At 34.1% G+C, this 19017-nt stretch overlaps 1 protein-coding gene across 1 annotated transcript in view; it reads left to right on the top strand.

The window, feature by feature from the left end:
• Positions 1–1395: 1395 nt before the first annotated feature.
• LOC112128141 overlaps positions 1396–19017 on the top strand; it is a 47811-nt gene continuing 30189 nt past the window's right edge. The window contains exons 1-3 of the mRNA XM_024229948.1: positions 1396–1436; positions 12231–12311; positions 12516–12642. Coding sequence (XP_024085716.1) covers positions 12525–12642 — 118 coding nt within the window. The 5' untranslated portion in view covers positions 1396–1436; positions 12231–12311; positions 12516–12524. The remainder of the gene's footprint in view (positions 1437–12230; positions 12312–12515; positions 12643–19017) is intronic.

The following is a 19017-nucleotide window of genomic DNA, read 5'->3' as shown; positions in this document are numbered from 1 at the left end:
AAAGTGTTTGTCTTCTGTGTAATTGTGCCGATCTTGCGAGTCGAGTTGAGAGTGCCCCCACAATTACATAGAAGACAAACACTTTGAGTTCTGAAGATGATCTCAATAAAGATCGAAACGTTGGCACGATAAAGAAAATGTGTTTCTGAAACCTACATCACACCAGCCGCATCTCACGATTTCTGAATATTTATCGATTATTGGTCACTAATCACCACACACGTTATTAAAAAAATAAACAAAAATTATTATTCAAATTCCTAATAAAGTTAGTTATTAACGGTCACTAATCTCTACACATTCCTAATAAACGTTCAGAAATGGCGAAGTTGGAAAAATTAGCTTATGTTTCTAAAGTGGCATATAAAAATAATATATGCATATGAAAATAAGTTGTAGTTTGAGTAATGAGTACTCAAAAAACCATCGATGTGTAGACTAAGAGTCGATGGTCGTACTATCATCGATGGTGAGGTTCCGATGTTTAATCGATAGTATCCATCGATGTTTTTTTTATCGATGCTCATCCCTACCCGTGATACCATTGTCCATGGATGAATAAGAAACATTGAAGAAAAGAAACCTATAATATATTTATGTTGAAATATTAAAACTCAGACTCACTTATTGCGATCTCAGTATTAAAATTAATCCATTTACATTTTCGTGGTCAATTGACTGAGTTACTTCTTTCAATCATTTAATCATTCTTTCTATGTAAGGTCTTGTTTGAGATAAAAAAGATTGCAAATGGCAAAAAGAGGGAAAATTTGAACGGTTGTAGGTTGAGGAAAGTGGGTGTCCGAGAGGATTGAAATCACGATCGCTCAAGTGGTACAGAAGCGGCGTATTTAGCCAAAGGTCGTGGGTTCGAATCCCGCTCGTGCCATTGACTTTTTTATCTCAACTAAAAAATCTTAATTAATTGTAATATATTAATTGGTCAAGCGGACCACGAAATTAGTGAAGTTAAATTTTATGAGCAAATCCATGTAATAAATTGTTAGTTAAACTAAAGTGACACTGACTTTTTTATCTCAACCAAGACCTTACATAGAAAGAATAATTAATTGATTGATTAAAATTAGATTTCTGCCTACTTAACTATTTTATAACTTCATTTTGAACACTACGATCCTACCAGTTTATCCATTTGTATTAAAGTGTTTATTTCAACAGCATAAATTCAATAGTTTTCTTGTCGTGTAGTCGTAAGCCTAGTTTTCCTTCTCCAATCTGTAAACCAGGCGGTGCGACGTCTCATTTTTGGTTTATATAAACAAAATTGAATAATGGATAAATGAAAACGAGTCGGGGGTGTTTGTTGTGCCGTCTCCATGGAGCGGACCCACTTGTTGTCCATTAAACATTTACAACGGTTCTAGAACTCTTCTGCCCAGTGTGTAAAAAGACATCCAACGCTTATTGATGATATTGTGAGTATTGGTGTTTTTTTTAAATTAAATATATAGTAGGATTTAGTAGTTTGAGAGTATGTCCGGTCACACCTTATCAAGGAAATAAGCCTTGCCGGCATGGAGGGTAGTAATTACTTATTTAATTTGAATCGTTTCAAACAAACCGAAATCGATTTTACTTTTTTCAAGTTATTTTCCTACATAAGAAGCATTAACGCAACAATAAAACATATTTTTCTCTCTGTTTCTTACACAATTATGCCTAAAATAACAACATAAAATTCAATAAACATAAAAAGTTTTAAAAAGTTCGTCAAGCTTGGAAGGTGTCACCACGACTTTAAAATAATATCAATAATTCGCAAGATTAACTAATAAATCTATTTACAGTATTGAAGACAAGTGTAAAACTTATAGTTTCAAATATAGTGAATTTGAAGCAAATTTATTTCGTTTAAAAGCTTGATGAATTCTTTATCCTCATCAATAATGAAAATTCATAAATATGGGACTCATTGGAATAGTTTCAAATATTGCGAATTTCCTAGTTAATAGTAGTAAGAGATCTATAACCCATTCTACATCAGAATTGTTTCAGCTAAGCTTAAAATATAAATTTATAAATTGTATGTTTGACAAATTGGCATACAAAATACATTATCCCTTTGGCAGGTATAATTCAATTCATTTAATACAAATAAATTGGAAACTAGATAAAAATAAATAGTTTTAAACTTTTTTCAATCCCAATATGTATGTTAAATAAAATACTGATGTGCCAAATGCTTATTATGTATCAAAGAAAGGCTTAAGCAATGTGGTCATACGTTAGACCCATACCAATTCAATTTTATGATAACAAAACAGTATGGAAAATGCGTGACCGAATGTTTATAGACAGTTTTGTTAATAAAGGTAATTACGTTAAAAGTTTACCTTGTGTCTGTATTTTATTTTTCTTACAGCGTTGTTGTTATTCTTGTATATGTACATACTGTTATTATGCCTTATTTATTAAATTACATTAATGAATATGTAAGTTTTCTACCAAAAATTCTTTTGTGATAGGTCTGCTTGTTATTTTTGTAAAGTTGTATAAGTTTGATTATAAGTGTATCGTCTAAATATGTATAATTTTGTCGTTTACGGTCAACTTCTGTCCACCTTTCTTCACTGGGTTGCTGTTCGGTATTTCACGCATAAATTTGCCACGCTTGTGATCCTGGGTTCGAATTACGGCATCCCGTGGATTTTTAATTGAGAATAGTGTGATAAAAATATTGTAGAGTGGGTTGACCCTCGTTCGCGACACCCAACGTGTAGTTCGAAGTTAAAGCGGGGATCACACCCGATGCGACGCTACCCGACGCAAACCCAAATTCCAATTTTCCATAAAATTGCATTACCCCTGTGCACATCTTCCCGATGCTACCCTACTCTACGCTATACGTTCCCCACTGTCCAGATTTTCGTCGGGTAGCATCGAGTACAGTCGAAGACAAAAGAACCGGACACTCATATTTTTATTTCGAACTATATGTATTTTTGTCATTATATTAATTACAACATACTTATTTTAACATAAACCAAATTAAGCGAGAAAAATTAAAAATTCATTAGTTTTTATTAAAAAAATCAATTTTGAAGATTTGGCAGAAAATTGATCAAAACACCGGAATGCCATTTATTAATAGAATTAATTTAACTAACAATTTATTACATGGATTTGCTCATAAAATTTAACTTCACTAATTTCGNTTTAACAAACAATCTATTACATGGTGGAGCTCATACAATTTAACTAACAATTTATTACATGATTTTCTCGAAATAATACATAACAAAAGAGGCGTTGCGATTGTGATACTGATTTGTGATACACGCTGTGTGACTGTACGTGGCGTGAGCTTGACGTCGCATAAATGTGCACAACCTACCAAAACGAGACAAGGCGTTGGGTAGCATCGGGTAGCGTCGCATAGCGTTGCATCGGGTATGTGTTCCCCTCCTCTACGGAACTAGTTTTTACACTTTACTCATAGGAGAAGCATTCTTTAGTAAATATCAGCTGTGGATGATTTTTGTCCTGGTTGATTTTCCTTGATCCAGGACATTGTTGTACAATATGCCCATTGTTTTAACGCGCGATATAAGTTGTTTTAAAATGATCAACTGATGAAGGAACAAGCTTTTTTATGGACCCAAGTTGATTTAAACGTTTTTTATACAAGTACGTGATACATTGGGATTTCTCTTTGGATCTATGACGATTTTTATTGGTTATTTGTCAGAAGTTTGTTTCAAAAAGTACAGCATTACACACTATATCAAACAAAATGGCTTCATCAAAAAGATCAAAGGTTAGACCAAACTCAATTTTATGACTGTGAGATGTTTTGGTACAATCTAATGGACGAATAGACTTAAATATAACATTATGAAAAGCTCGTTTATCATATAAAATTTGATTTACATTACCTTCGATACATGCTGAAGAAAACACCATTCTTAATATGCAAATTGTAATTATTAGATAAAACAGTTTTTAAAGAGTACGTTTCCACCTCATAAAAAGTTTATTTTATGTAATATGACCCAACGTAAGATCCAAATACATAGACAAAAAAAACGGGCGATTGTAAGTTCCCTTCTTGTCCACCCGTTGAATTTGAATCGTTGAAATTATCTGACGGAAACTTGAACTAGAACCGAGTTGATTACATTGTTGAAGCAATTGCAAAATATAGCTCAGCTACTGCTGAAAGTATGAAAGTCTCGCTTGCTTATTTTATTTCAAATCTAGTGGCTTGATCGAGAAGGGCAATCGATTTCTACGATTCGACCTACTTTGGAAACCCATTTTTATACTTTCCACGACACGACTATCGGTACAATTGTGTTAAAAAACCACAACAAAATTTTTCCCCGATTGTGTAATGACAAGTTAAATGAAAACAAATTCTCCTTTTATCTACTTCTGTTAAAAGCCGTTCACTTTTCTCATTTACTAAACTAATTTATGTCAATCTCAATGTTAAAAGCGACCCATCAATTCTGCCAGGTTGAACTCCTCTCATGCTAAACGTTACGTGTTGAAAGTTTCCTCCCCAAGACTTTATTAAAGTTTCAGTAAAGTAAGATTACAAATAAAAAACTTTTTGCACTTTTCCGGCTTTCAAGAAATTACGATAAACGCAAAATAATCTTAAACCAACGCCATCGAAAATCTGATTATTGTCTCGGAAAATATGAACGTATGAACGTACAAAAAAATTGTTAGTTTAAAGGCAAAATTATTGACCTTTTGAGTAATTAAAGAAAATGATTCTAACTAAAATATAATTACATGTTCATTTAAATTAATAATCAGTTATTTATTTGCAGTACATACACTTATTTCACCTTTCATATTTTGGTATATTATCTTTCACCAATAAATAATTGCTATCTATCTATCTATCTATCAGTTATTTATTTGCAGTACATACACTTATTTCACCTTTCATATTTTGGTATATTATCTTTCACCAATAAATAATTGCTAATTAAAAAGGAGGGATGAAATAAGTGTATAAGTCTTTTATGGACTTATCTTACTTCACAATTAAGAAATATTTATTTTTTACATTTAAGCACTTGCCCTTGGAAACTGAGCTTTCCTCCGGCCGGTTATTCTCCCCCTCACTCCCTCCCTCACTTTCTCTTTCTCTCCCCCCTCTCTTTCTCGTTTAACCTATTACGCTAATAAATACATTCATTGACGTGAGTGTTTAGTAAATTTCACACAATTACATTTGGTAGTAGATGTAAGCCCATTACGGCACTAAGGGAAGACAGAAATGTGTATTGTCATTGCTGCAAGACGGAAACCTTTCCACAGTGCCCGCCAGATCCTAAATGAATACAGGATGTTTTGGCAAGGCCTATATCAACACAAACTATTCGTAATCTCGTAATCATTTCTGGGAAGTTGACCTCAAATCGTATGACCCATTGAGACGACGTGCAGCAACTCCGGAGAATATGGTGCAGCAAGCGCCTAGAAGACCAATTGGAATGTTGTTATGATTACTGATGAGTCGCATTTCTGTCTGTTTAGTGATAACAGGCACCTAAGAGTCTATCGAGAAGAGGGGATGCGTAAATGGCCCATTTTGTGCTCCCTTCAGTGCCGTTTGGAGGAGGCGTTGTAATGGTCTTGGCTGGGATTTAATCTGAAGGACAAACTGGACTCCATATTGTTGAAGGCAACCTCACAGTAGTGCGTTATGTCCAAGAAATTAACTAAGAATACATCCCTCAAACCAAGGATCTCATTGGCAGGGATTTTCGATTTCTGGATGTCGATGCCAAACCTCATAGATGAAGAGTTGTTCATCAATATTTAGAAAACCTGGGAATTTCCCATCTGCCCCTTCTCCCATCGTCTACAGACCTCAAACCTATTGAGCACATGTAGATGCGTTGCAGAGAAGACTTTTCGATTTCCATCCTCAACCAGTTGACCTAGAACATTCGTTTCCTACTGGGGTCGCAATGTCTTTTAACGTTGATGTTCTTTAGCGTGCGCACCTAGCCTTCAGGGCTTATCACACGTTTAGATTCTCAAGATAGGAGCGACTCACCTCCGCGCACGGAAAATCTGCTTAACCGCCAGACCTCATAGAGGCAGAGTTTTCATCAATGTACATACAATTTGGGATTTCCCATTTGCTTCTTCTCCCATTGTCTCCAGATCTCAATCCCACATGATGAGCACATGTTGGATGCGTTGCAGAGAAGGGTTTTTCGCTCACCATGCGCAACCAGTTGACCTGCAACAACCGAGTGCAGCGTGGCATCATCTATGGACTGAAATTCCTTATGAAATTAGTCACACCACCTGTATGCCTAAAAGGTGCGCGGAGGTGTAAGCTTACCGAGGGCATTAATCGCGGTATTAATTGTTTAAAAAATATTGTGTCCAATAAAACAAATGTTCATTAATAAAAATTGCTTGTAATCAAAACTAAATAATAGGTCTCTATGTTTAACCCGCCACATTGTTGTTATTGAACAATGAACAACATGAAAAGTAAACGTAGTAAGATTGTTTCGAGTAAGTCAACTTAGACAAGGTAAATAGCCCACTCGAACACGGAATAGAATGGAAAATTGATTATATTTGGATTTTCATCGAGAAAACGTTTGAGGTCATCAAGAGATATATGTAGTACGCCTCTCTGCCCACTCGCGTTTATGGCCAGTGGTTTTAAAATGTAAATACAGTTTCTAATGTTCTACGTATAAGGGAAGAGAATAAAATCATAAATAATTCAATACATGTGTTCTATTATTCAAAATCACACTATTTGTATATATGGCGATGGTGGTAAATTAATCGGCCCTATTAAAATTCCCGGGACATACCTCGCCTATATTGTTTCGTTGAGGTGTATGTTGAAAATTTTCGACCTTTATCATTGGGCAATAGGAAATAAATGTTTAATAACACCCTGGCGGAAAAATGGATATTTTTACGCGTAGCTGTACGACTTTAATTTACAAGGTTTGACGTCAATGCGGGGATGTAAATTTTTTATCACTGCCCAGTCTTTATGACGCATTGTTACTCCCNTCTATCTATCTATCTATCTCTCTCAATCTCTTCACTTATTTATTTATTTCTCTCTTTCTTTGTGTAATTGTGTATGTAATATAAAAATGTAAACTTGGTATATTCTTTCTATCTATCGATCTACGCCTTGTTGCTAAAGAGAGATATCCTCGTTTTTGTCAGGTAAACGTGAAATATCTTTTGGGCTTAGAAATTTGTCCACAACTCCAAAAAAAGAATGGTCTACAAGGAGAGTAAGTAGTATAAGGAGGCTGGGATAGGATACCAACATTTAGTAGCTCCTGTTAAATTATGGTAATTGTTAAGCACGCCTAAAGCACATCGGTGAGTCCTATTTCATCAGTAAATTTGATTAATAGGCCCGGTTTCAGTGGTTGTAGTTCTTCTATGGTCACATTGTACATCCCAAAACGTTTCCTCCTGCGGGCTAATGTAGTTCCGCAGATTGTTAGTAAATGTGTTGGTCTCTCTTCTGCCTCTTTGCAGAATCTGCAGGTGCCATCTTGGATTGTTCCAATTTTCTTTAAGTGTCCTGTTAGGATTTGCAGTCTGTTCCTCCTTCCTTTGACACATTCTGTGATTTCTTTCCTACCAAAATTGGTTAGAAGATTGTTGGATTGTCTATGTCCAATGAGTGAATTCCATTCTTCCTTCATTTTCTTTTTGTCCTTCTGTCTGAGATATTCGTTCAGTCATGTATTGAGAACTATTTTATTGTAGTAAAACTTAAAAACAAAGTTTTTTAAATTATTTATTAGTGTTGACTAAGTTTTTTTTTATGTTGCGATGTCTTATTACGTAGTATATTTTTTCCTAAAAACTTCATGTTCGAACATGTTTAAAACGAGATTCCAGAAAAATGTTATTTATGCGTTCCCTCTTGTGTTCCATGCGTGCAAACCGAATAAAAAACGTCTGAAGAAACATGTTAGCCAGTGGATAACTAACTCTCTTGGCTTCTTGTCCAACAAATCAATCCGTTCTAACAAATTGCCGATTTCGAAACACGCCTCAAATGTATTTAGAAATCAAAACATTCCCGAAATATGCTTAGACTCTAATTTATTCCTTGAAAAGAGCCGAAACAAGATGGTGGCCCACGCTTTTCAATATTTATGCAAATCCGCATCCCATTAACAGAATTATTTATAAACGTAATTAATATTAATAATAATCCGTTTATTCGGGTATTTATGTTTTAAACGTTAAATTGCTAAATTAATTAATGACGGTCGTGTAATTTTTAATATTCAATTCTTAAAAATGCGTTTTTGGAATTTTTCAAGCAAAATCCTTTAAAAATACGCATCCCAGACAATTTGTCACAAGTTAAATATTTCAAAAATCAAGTATATAAACTTGAAAAAAATACGCAACACGCTATATACAGAAATTTTTGTTTCTATTTTTGCAATGGGCTGTATAGTGCCATCCATTGTCGGGGTAAATAAAGAACTCAAGAAGAGCGAACGGTGTAGTTCTTTCCACTGATGATCCCTGAAGATGGTGAATTGCTGAAACACGTTGTGTCATTTTTTCTATAGCTTCACACATCCGAATACTTCAAAAAAAAAATAATAATAATAATAATCAGGTTTTTATATTTTTTCGACTTATGTCACTTTTCTTATGGTGCGGCATAACCTATGTCATTTGTAAATCCGGCTCATTACATAACATGATTTTAGATTGTAATAAATACATAAAATTAAACAAAAATAATAAGGCGCTTTTTTTGAAAGCCATACGTAAACAATAAATGATCCATATATTAAAATATATAATAGTAGTCTTGACTTCAGGTTGGAAAATATTTGGCGATCTGTTATGCATCCCAGACGTCACAAGTTAAACATTTCAAAAATCAAGTATATAAACTTGAAAAAAATANGAAGTATACTTCATTTTTACTTATTAAATTCACTAGTTTTAGTTTTACCATGATAGCTCAAGTGGTAGAGTAGCGGCGTATCTAGCCGAAGGTCGTGGGTTCGAATCCCGCTCGTAACACTGGCTTTTTTATCACAAGTAAAAACCTTAATTAATTGATAAATATATAAAATTTAAAAACATAATAAGGCGCTTTTTTCAAATGTCATATGTAAACAATAAAATGATCCATATATTGAAATACATAAAAGTAGTCTTGACTTCAGGTTGGAAAATATTTTTGCGATCTGTAATTTGACATTGTTATTTTTGAAACTGTTTCAACATCCGACTTGATTTACCACCCTAACGTTTGTTTATTAGGTTTGAGAGGGAACTGCTTCGATCCGGTCACTTCGTCGGGCACTTAATTCGTTTTATCATCACTATGAATAGACTGTTCAATCATTTGGCCGGTGTCCAAAAAAAGAAATCTTTGGACCTAACGACCCGGAAACAATTAGTTCCAGTCGTCAAAAGCCAGGCAATGCGCACCCTTAACTTGAACTTTTATTAATCCAAAATCGTCCCATTGAATTTCTATTTTCGGACTCAGAGGGGAAAAATGAATCTTTCTTCAAACGATTGCGTTGACATTCATACATAAATAAAGTAAGGGATCGATAACGGCATTATCGAGAATAGGAAAAGAAGTCCCATGTCTCAGACTTAAGTCAATAGATATCAATATTTTTAGAAAATGTCAACATAATACGCCTCTTTGTTTTCTTTTTTCAAGAACAACACGTACAACCAAAGTAAACAAATACAGTTAACAACTTCGTTAAAAAATTTATTTTAAAATTTGTATTTAGTTCAATTAATTAATGTTTATGTAAGGTATTGGTTGAAATGAAAAAAGTTAGTGTCACGACGGGATTCGAACTCACGATCTTCGGCTAAATACGCCGCTGCTCTACCACTTGAGCAATCGTGACTTCGATTCATTTCAACCAATACCTTACATAAAGATTAATTAATTGAAAGAAGTTATTTGGTCAATCGGATCACGAAATATAATGGATTTTATTTAGTGAAAATTTCCTGTGAAAAAAAATTTAATATAATTTAAATGTGTTGCTTGAACAGTAACATTTTTTAAATAATAACTTGTTAATAAACAAGTTGCATAATGTACTCATTTACCTCGGGTAACGCTATGCTTTATCATAAATGTGCCATTTTACCTTGACTGTGCCAAGGAGGTCCATGTTTCTTCATGGAGCAATACGGAAAAAGGTTTCTTTTTTATAATGGTTATTTATATATTTATTTATTTTATACATAATTCAGTTAATTATCGATAATATAAAATATTTTATATTTTCAATTATCGATAGTCATCGGCTCTACAAACCCGAAAATCGATTGTTTTATCCATCTTGTTTTTGCCAAATTTTAATTCTCTTCTAGATTTAATGGACTGCATANAGATGGGAAGTTGATGTCAGAGTGGATCGAGGTCACAATAGCTCAAGTGGTAGAGCAGCGGCGTATCTAGCCGAAGATCGTTGGTTCGAATCCCGCTCGTGCCATTAACTTTTTTCATCTCAACTGAAAACCTTAATTAGATATAATATATTAGTTGGTCAAGCGGACCACGAAATTAGGGAATTAAATGAAGAATGTTGAAAACGGCACAAATGTTTTCTTTTTCTTTTTTTTTTACAATTTACTGTTTCTATCGATAGAATCTAGCGTGTCGTGATTTGCAAGATTCAAACGCGGAAATATCGAAATAAGCAATGAAATGTACACGAAAAATTGTGTTGACGAATTAATGAATGTTATCGATAGAATTAGCCCTATCGAATCGAAATCTAACGGGGTTCATCGGAGTTCATTTTATTAGACTGCAAAATAAAAAATATACCAAAATATGTCAGAATTTTTTTATAAACAAATGGCTAAAACATACATACTTTCATTTTTTTTTTTTTTTAAGAAATCCAAGTTTGTAATAACTTTCAATTAATAAATCTTAATCAATTCTTAATAAATCGTCAGTGTCACGAGTGGGATTCGAACCCACGACCTTCGGCTAAATACACTGCTGCTTTAACCACTTGAACTACCGTGACCTCCACCACTCGGACACTAACTGCCCATCTCAACCCAACCTTTCGAATTTTTCCCCTCTTTTTGCCATTTTCAAATGTAGTGTTATCAGGGTTCGATTCTCAGCGACTTATGAAGTGGCCACGGGGAAAAATTCGAAATGTAGGTTGGGATGGGCAGTTCGTGTCCGAGGATTGAAGTCACGGTAGTTCAAGTGGAGCAGCGGCGTATTTAGCCGAAGGTCGTGGGTTCGAATCCCGCTCGTGACACTAACTTTTTTATCTCAACTAAAATATTAATTAATTGAAAGGTATTAACTGGTCAAGCGGACCACAAAAACTAGCGAATTTAATAAGTTAAAATGAACTATATCTTCACTGAAGCTCTCCGTGGCCACTTCATAAGTCGCTGATAATCGAATCCTGATTACACGACATTGACAATGGAAAAAAGAGGGAAAATTCGAATAGTTGTAGGTTAAGATGGAGAGTTGGTATCCGAGTGGATAGAAGTCAAGATAGCTCAAGTGGTAGAGCAGCGGCGTATCTAGCCGAAGGTCGCGGGTTCGAATCCCGCTCGTGCACTCACTTTTTTGTCTCAACTTAAAACCTTAATTAATTGAAAGATATTAACTGGTCAAGCGGACCACTACAACTAGTGAGCTTATACCCGCTATTGACCCTAGTGACACATCTGCAAGTAATTATTTCATCTCAGAAGCTCCGATCTCTGGTTTACTGCGAAAAATCTCTCCTTAATGTATGACTGTAATGTATAATCAGATAATAGGCCTGCGGTAAATAAATTTAATTCGAGTAATAATCCCTCATGCCATACTTTGTCGAAGGCCTAAGGAAGATCAAGAAATACTCCGGTCCCGACGAGAAGTAACGAAATCGGTAATTCTGTGATGTTGATGAGTAGTGATGGGTTTGAAAACCAAATTGTTAGCCTGGTAGGATGTTGTACGAAGTAGCAGAAGAAATAATATTTTGTAAATTAATTTTTCGAATAATTTAGAAGGAAGGTTAGCAAACTATTAGGACGATAAGATGTTGGGGAGCTTATATTCTTATGAGGCTTTGGGATCATTTCAATGTAAAAATGTTTCTTGTGTATAGGAAAGTGAGTAGTATTGTTTGTAAAATAATCACAATTCAATTAGTTATGAAATTTGAAATTTAATGTATTTAATGTTTTTTTTTCAGAAATGAAGTAACAGAATAAATTCATCTTGATGGCGGCTACCATAGGGAAAAAATGAAATATAGCATCGGTCATAAAAACGAGTAAGTCGTCGTCAATGACAAATGACATTTTAACCTTTTATACTGGTACTAAAATAATTTTAAATAAATACGCCGATAATTGTCGTAACGATCAATTCGGCCGGTAGAAGTAAATGACTGCGCAGTTGTCTCCAATTATCTTCACCGGCGATCTATTTATATTTATACTCACTCGCCATTTGACCGATTTTCTATATTTTCCAGGACTTCACGATGGACAAACCTCCGAGCCTTACGAGCAGGAAGAACAGCGTCGCCAAGACCTCTTCGGCGACGAGCAGCAGAAACAAGATAACACCTGTCAACGACGTAGTTGAGAAGGTCAACGAAGGTACAAGCACGATTTTTCACCTTTCAGCATAATCGACAACTATTTTGCATGGAGAATAACACCTAATAAATGTAAACTAAATAAAAAAACTTTCTTGCATTCAAAAATGGTTTTGTCACTTATAATTTGTTTCATTTTCATCGAACTAACATATTTTATTTATATTATCACATGCTGTTCACCAAATCATCCGGTGGTAGACTGCAACTTTTTGTCCTTCTACAGCACAGTTCGAAAAAATCTATACTAACTGTCATTAAAAAGCAAAAAATTATTGCACTATTTAAAACAATTTATGCTTATTTTCAATAGCATTGAACGAACTGTTTTGTGTGTGTTATGAAGGTGAAGAAATAGACAAGGGTAAATAAATGAAACTTAAACTGAAAGGTGTGGTGTTTAGTGACCGTTACTTGATGATTATTTGGAGGTCGTGAGATGCGGTCTGGTGTAACGTAGGTTTTAGAAAAACATTTTCTTTATCGTGCCAACGTTTCGATATTTATTGAGATCATCGTCAGGGCTCAAAGTGTTTGTTTTTCGTATAGATGTGTCATTCTTGTCTGTCGTGTTGAGAGTGCCTGAATTTGATCTCAATAAAGATCGAAACGTTGGCACGATAAAGAAAATGTTTTTCTAAAACCTATGTTACACCAGACCGCATCTCACGACCTCCAAATAATCTTAAACTGAAAATTGATTTTCGTAGTAGGTATCGAGTATAAGGCACTAAGAAAGAAATACAAAAAGAAAGAAAAACCTATTTTTGTTTTTATCGTTAGAATCAAGTCTGATTAGTTCAACTGGGATAAAATTAAGCCAGGAAAAATCAATAAATGGCTTAATTTGATAAGGAATCTCTTTTAGGTGATTAATTACTGGATATTTCTAAAAAAATATTAATGATTCTTATCAATAGAATATTCTTGATGTGCTCAAATGTGCAAAAATCAAGCCAAAAACAAAAATAATAATAAAAATAATAAATAATAAAACTCGTTTTTTTTTGACAAACTAGTTGTCGACAAAATCTTCTTTGAGTCCGACTCAGCTAGATTAAGCTAGAAAACCTCAAAACTAAGGGAAGCTACAAAAATCTACTTTTTACTAATCAACTTTTTGATGTAAGCAAGGAAACAGAAAAAAAACTAGAAAATATACACTGAAAGTCGTTTCCGTTGAATTAATGATGGTTAATAGAATTGACTCTATTATTTTTCTCTTGTTCAATTTTGCTATAATTAAATCAGAAAAATTGAAAAGGAATTTTTTTAAAATAATTTTAATATTATAGATCATGACGAATTAATTCAATAGCCCTGGATATGTCAATGCTGAGTGGCTGAAGCAGACATTTGCAATGTACAAAGTACTTGAAGGTGTTCTAAAAGGCAGGGAGACTTTCGGGTTAGTTTATTCAACAGTACGATAGTTTTAAAGAAAAACAAATTAATCAACCGTAGGACATTAATGCTTGGCACTAGTTGCCTTTGCAGAAGGGAAAGAATTTTTGCCCCAGACGTCGCATGACTACGTCCTTTTTCAAGCTCGGCAAAAAGTCCACCAGGCTTAGAAACACTATGAAACCTTTGTATATGTTAAACCCCTACATTGGCAGCATATATCCAAGTAAATAGTAAAAAAGTTCATACAGTAATCAGAAACAAATCAATGGGATTCGGACTAACAATGTTAGGCATAAAGTAATGACAAATAATTTAAATCTAGAATTTTTTTAACTAGGAGTTCAATTTAGCTAAATAGCGAATATTGTAGCTCTGAAGAGGACCTGGGACTTGGTCCGCAATGTATAAGCAACTGAAAATACATTGCATAAAAAGTGTGTTTAGTTAAACAAAATAGCAAACATTCTAGATTTAAAATATTTTTGTCATCAATTATGTTAAAATTAATAAAAAATAATAAAATTTGAATAACAAATAAAATATGCAGCTATTGTTGGAAATGGGGATTGACTATAATGATCTCGAAAACAGGATTTAAATCAATAAAGTAATCAGTAGAAAATGAAATACATTTAGATAAAGAAAACTCTAAAGTTACAATTAATTAAGGTTTTCAGTTGAGATAAAAAAGTCAATGGCACGAGAGGGATTCGAACCCACGATCTTCGGCTTGATACGCCGCTGCTCTACCACTTGAGCTTTCGTGACCTCGATCTAGTCGGACACCAACCTCCCATCTCAACCGCACCTTTTGAATTTTCCCTCCTTTTTGCCATTTTTCAAATGTCGTGTAATCAATTTGATTCACGGCGACAAATGGAATGGCCACGGAGAGCTTTAGTGAAGTACTTGAATTTTTTATCTCAACTGAAAACCTTAATTAATTGTAAGTATTAATTGGTCAAGTGGACCACGAAACTAGTGGATTTAATAACTCTAAAGGTGTCCTCCAGTGGAGGAACAGGTCTGGTATAATCTGTGCAATCCCAAAATACGAGCGATATCATCCAATTATAGAAATAAATCTCGGTTTTTCAAGCTGAAATACATGTCATTAATGCTTGTACCATAGTAAACCTTAAAAGAGGTTACACTGATAAGAAAATCCTCTCATTAGCACGGCAAATATAACATCTAAAATAGTCGGTTACTTCATTCAAAATCTGGGAAAACATAACAGCTTGACGCTACCTTGAGTATGAGGCCAAAAGAGAGTTTGGAAAACCAACTATAACTGGGATAACAGGACAAACACACAATCTTTAATTTCAATGGGTCCACAAAGAAAAAAGAAGTAGATTAATTGTAGAGGAGCCACGAGCCCATGATTAAAAAACTCACATCAAAACTATCGAACTCACTACTTTATCAGAGAGTCCTAGTTATATAGGACTATAAACCATTCACTGGCATCTGGGAAAACATGTGAATAGCATGGGTTTATTCAATGATGATGACCCCATTTGTAGATTATACAGAGAGTCGGATGAAACTGCCATTCATATTACCTCCGAATGCGAAGCAACCGGTTAATTGAGATATAACCTAAGCCCCCCCCCCCCAGTAACGAGTACCAAGTATTTTTCTTTTTCTACCTACCTTTAGATTTAAGCATCACTCTCTCTCACACTATCTTTCACAATCTCTCTCTCTCTCTCTCTCTCTCTCTCTCTCTCTCTCTATCTATCTATCTATCTATCTATCTATCTATCTATCTATCTATCTATCTATCTATCTATCTATATATCTATCTATCTATCTATCTATCTCTATCTATCTATCTATCTCTATCTATCTATCTATCTATCTATCTATATCTATCTATCTCTCTCTCTTTCTTCTTCTCTTTCTCTCTCTTCTTCTCTTTCTCTATCTTCTTCCCTCTCCCTTCTTCTCTCTCCCTTCTTCTCTCTCCCTCTCTCTCTCTCTCTCTCTCTCTCTCTCTCTCTCTCTCTCTCTCTCTCTCTCTCCCTCTCTCTCTCTCTCTCGCTGTCTTTATGAAGAAGTCGGTCTGGAACGAATATGCTCGAAAAACCCGGATCTCTGTTCTGTTTCTTATTTGCCGACGACATAGTTTTCTTTGTAGACAGTTAGTCGGAGGCCAAAAAATTACCTTGTTCTGATCATATATGGCAAATTATTTATGTTTAATAATGATTTGTAAAAATCCGCACAATTAGTTCTGTAAAATCAAGTGATTCTGGCAATGAACCCTACAGTCTGAGACATTTTAATAATAAAGAATAACTCAAAAAGTTTATTCCTACATTCTTCTATTCGGAGATGAGAAAAGCCATCTTTTTTACACTGGACCAATACCGGTAGTCGACTCAAAATAAAATCGTTCCTAAAATCTAATTCCACTATAAAGAAATTTCTGTACTATCTAAACTCAAATTTCATCCCAGTGTATAAACAGAGGATTCTTGTGCAATTACGATTAGCTAATAAAGAGTGGATATAATACACTGCCCATCAAAAAGAACCGACCACCTGGTTTTTCCACGATAAAATGGCCAACTTTGGAAATACATCCATTAGATTTCGTGGTCCGATTGACCAAATAACATCTTTCAATTAATTCATCTTTATGTTAGGTATTATTATGTTAGGTTGAGATAAAAAAGTCAGTGTCACGAGCGGGCTTTCCACTTGTCACGATAGCTCAAGCGGCGTATTTAACCGAAGGTCGTGGGTTCGAATCTCGCTCGTGACACTGACTTTTTTAACTCAATCAATACCTTACATTTGAAAATACATATCTATTCAACCTTTCACGTCACAATCTTGTGGTAGGTCTCATGACGCTGAACAGGATGGTTTTTTAAATATTTTCCTAGCTTCAGTCATTAATCAGTAAATTTAAAAATTCGGGAACATATTAATTTTTGAACTTTTTACCAAAACTTCAAATTGAATTGTGTAACCAGGAAATTGCTCTGGTGCGGCGCCCTATATTAATCGATAGGAAATTTTAATAAGCTTTCAGTTGGTAACCTTCCACTTTGGTCGATTTCTCAACCGTTTTGGTGTTTTTCTTTTGAATTACTGAAATTCATCTTTCCCTTCCCTTTTCATACGTGTTGTGGTAGTTCTCATTGTAATAACTTCTAATAACAATAGGTGTATGTGTTGTAAAGTCGGGAGAGAGAGTGTGATCGGTTTTTACCATGTGCACGTAAAAAATCACGTTTTTTGCCCAAAAATCGCGAATAACTCGAAAATTACAAGAGCCTGTAACATTGAAAAACATTCTGTTATGTCCAATTTATATAGCATCTACCATTGTGTTGAACACCATAGTTATGATGATCAATTAATTCCATGTTGAATTTGTGGTGTTTAGTGACCGTTAGTTAATGATTATTTCAAAAGTGTGAGATGCGGTCTGGTGTGAAGTAAGTTTTAGAAAAACATTTTCTTTATCGTGCCAACGTTTCGATCTTTATTGAGATCATCTTCAGGGCGCAAAGTGTTTGTTTTCTTGTAGATGTGTCATTTTTGTGAGGGCACTCTCAACACGACACACAAGAATGACAACAAACAAACACTTTGTGCCCTGAAGATGATCTCAATAAAGATCGAAACGTTGGCACGATAAAGAAAATGTTTTTCGAAAACGTACGTCACACCAGACCACATCTCACGATCTCCAAATAATCATTGAAAATTAAATTATGTAAAAAATGGGTAAAAAGAAAAACTTGGTTAATACTTCATGAAAGTTATAGACTTGTCGAGGGTCGAAATGTATTGACACAAAACGACATTTTTCAATTAATTATTTCAATTCATTTAATTATCGTCTTGCAGATTAATAATACTAATCCGTTTATGTTTTAGTGGTCAATTGACCAAGTTACTTGTTTCAATATTCTTTTTATGTAAGGTCTTGGTTGAGATAAAAATCCAATCTCTCGTGCGGGATTCGAACCCACGACCTTTGACTAAATTCGCCGCTGCTCTACCACTTGAGCTATCGTGATTTCGTGACACCACCTCTCCATCTCAACCTACAACCGTTCGAATTTTCACTCTTTTTGCCATTTTCGATTTTCTATATTGAATATTTAAAATATCCAACAATCCCACGATATTTTTGCCTTCACCATTATGGCTTTAAGATTAAGAACCTTTTGCTTACATGAATAAGTACACAAGTCGATTATATTTGTAAGAAAATGTATTATTTATGTTTTACTTTAAAATATAATATTTGTTGTATTTGTATCGCTCCTTTGTTCATTCAATATTGACGTTTATATTTCAAATTCAGGTAACACAATTGTAACATTTATGTTACACCCTTTCCAAATGTATAAAACAAAACTTTTCTATTCTAGTTCTCGTTATGATATTGATAAATGCAATATAAATCGATGACAGATTTTAATATTCACGGTCATGCTTCTAATTAAGCGATTTTTTGTCCACGATATATCGTAGTTTGAAACGCTTTCATGACAGTCGGTTTCCAACAATAAGAATTTTTTATATAATCGCATGATGACAACCAAATCGTGATATCGCAATTCTTTGACTTATTTATTCGATATAAATATTTTATAATTGTTAGCAACGCGAGTATAACAATATGGGCAATTGTTTCGAGTAGCTTGGACAACAAAATCTATGTATATCGCCAAAAATGTATTTTTTGCCATATTTCTATCATTATGCAATTGTTTAAGCGTTATGTTTAGAAAACTTACTAATATTACTAATTTTTTAAATTTTTTTTTAATATATCCCTGTAAGATAATCATAACAAAAAGTAACATGTACGGCCCAACCTACGTTTTGACGTCCTCTTTATTTTTTGTAACAATTTTTTTACGAAACAGGTCACAATCCATTATATTTAGTGCTCTATTGACCAAATTACTACTTTCAATTATTAAGCTTTTTT

The sequence above is a fragment of the Cimex lectularius genome, unplaced genomic scaffold, assembly GCF_000648675.2.
Source record: "Cimex lectularius strain Harlan isolate CLEC.00 unplaced genomic scaffold, Clec_2.1 scaffold360, whole genome shotgun sequence".
In the NCBI taxonomy this organism is placed as follows: domain Eukaryota; kingdom Metazoa; phylum Arthropoda; class Insecta; order Hemiptera; family Cimicidae; genus Cimex; species Cimex lectularius.
This window is presented reverse-complemented; position numbering and strand designations above follow the sequence as displayed.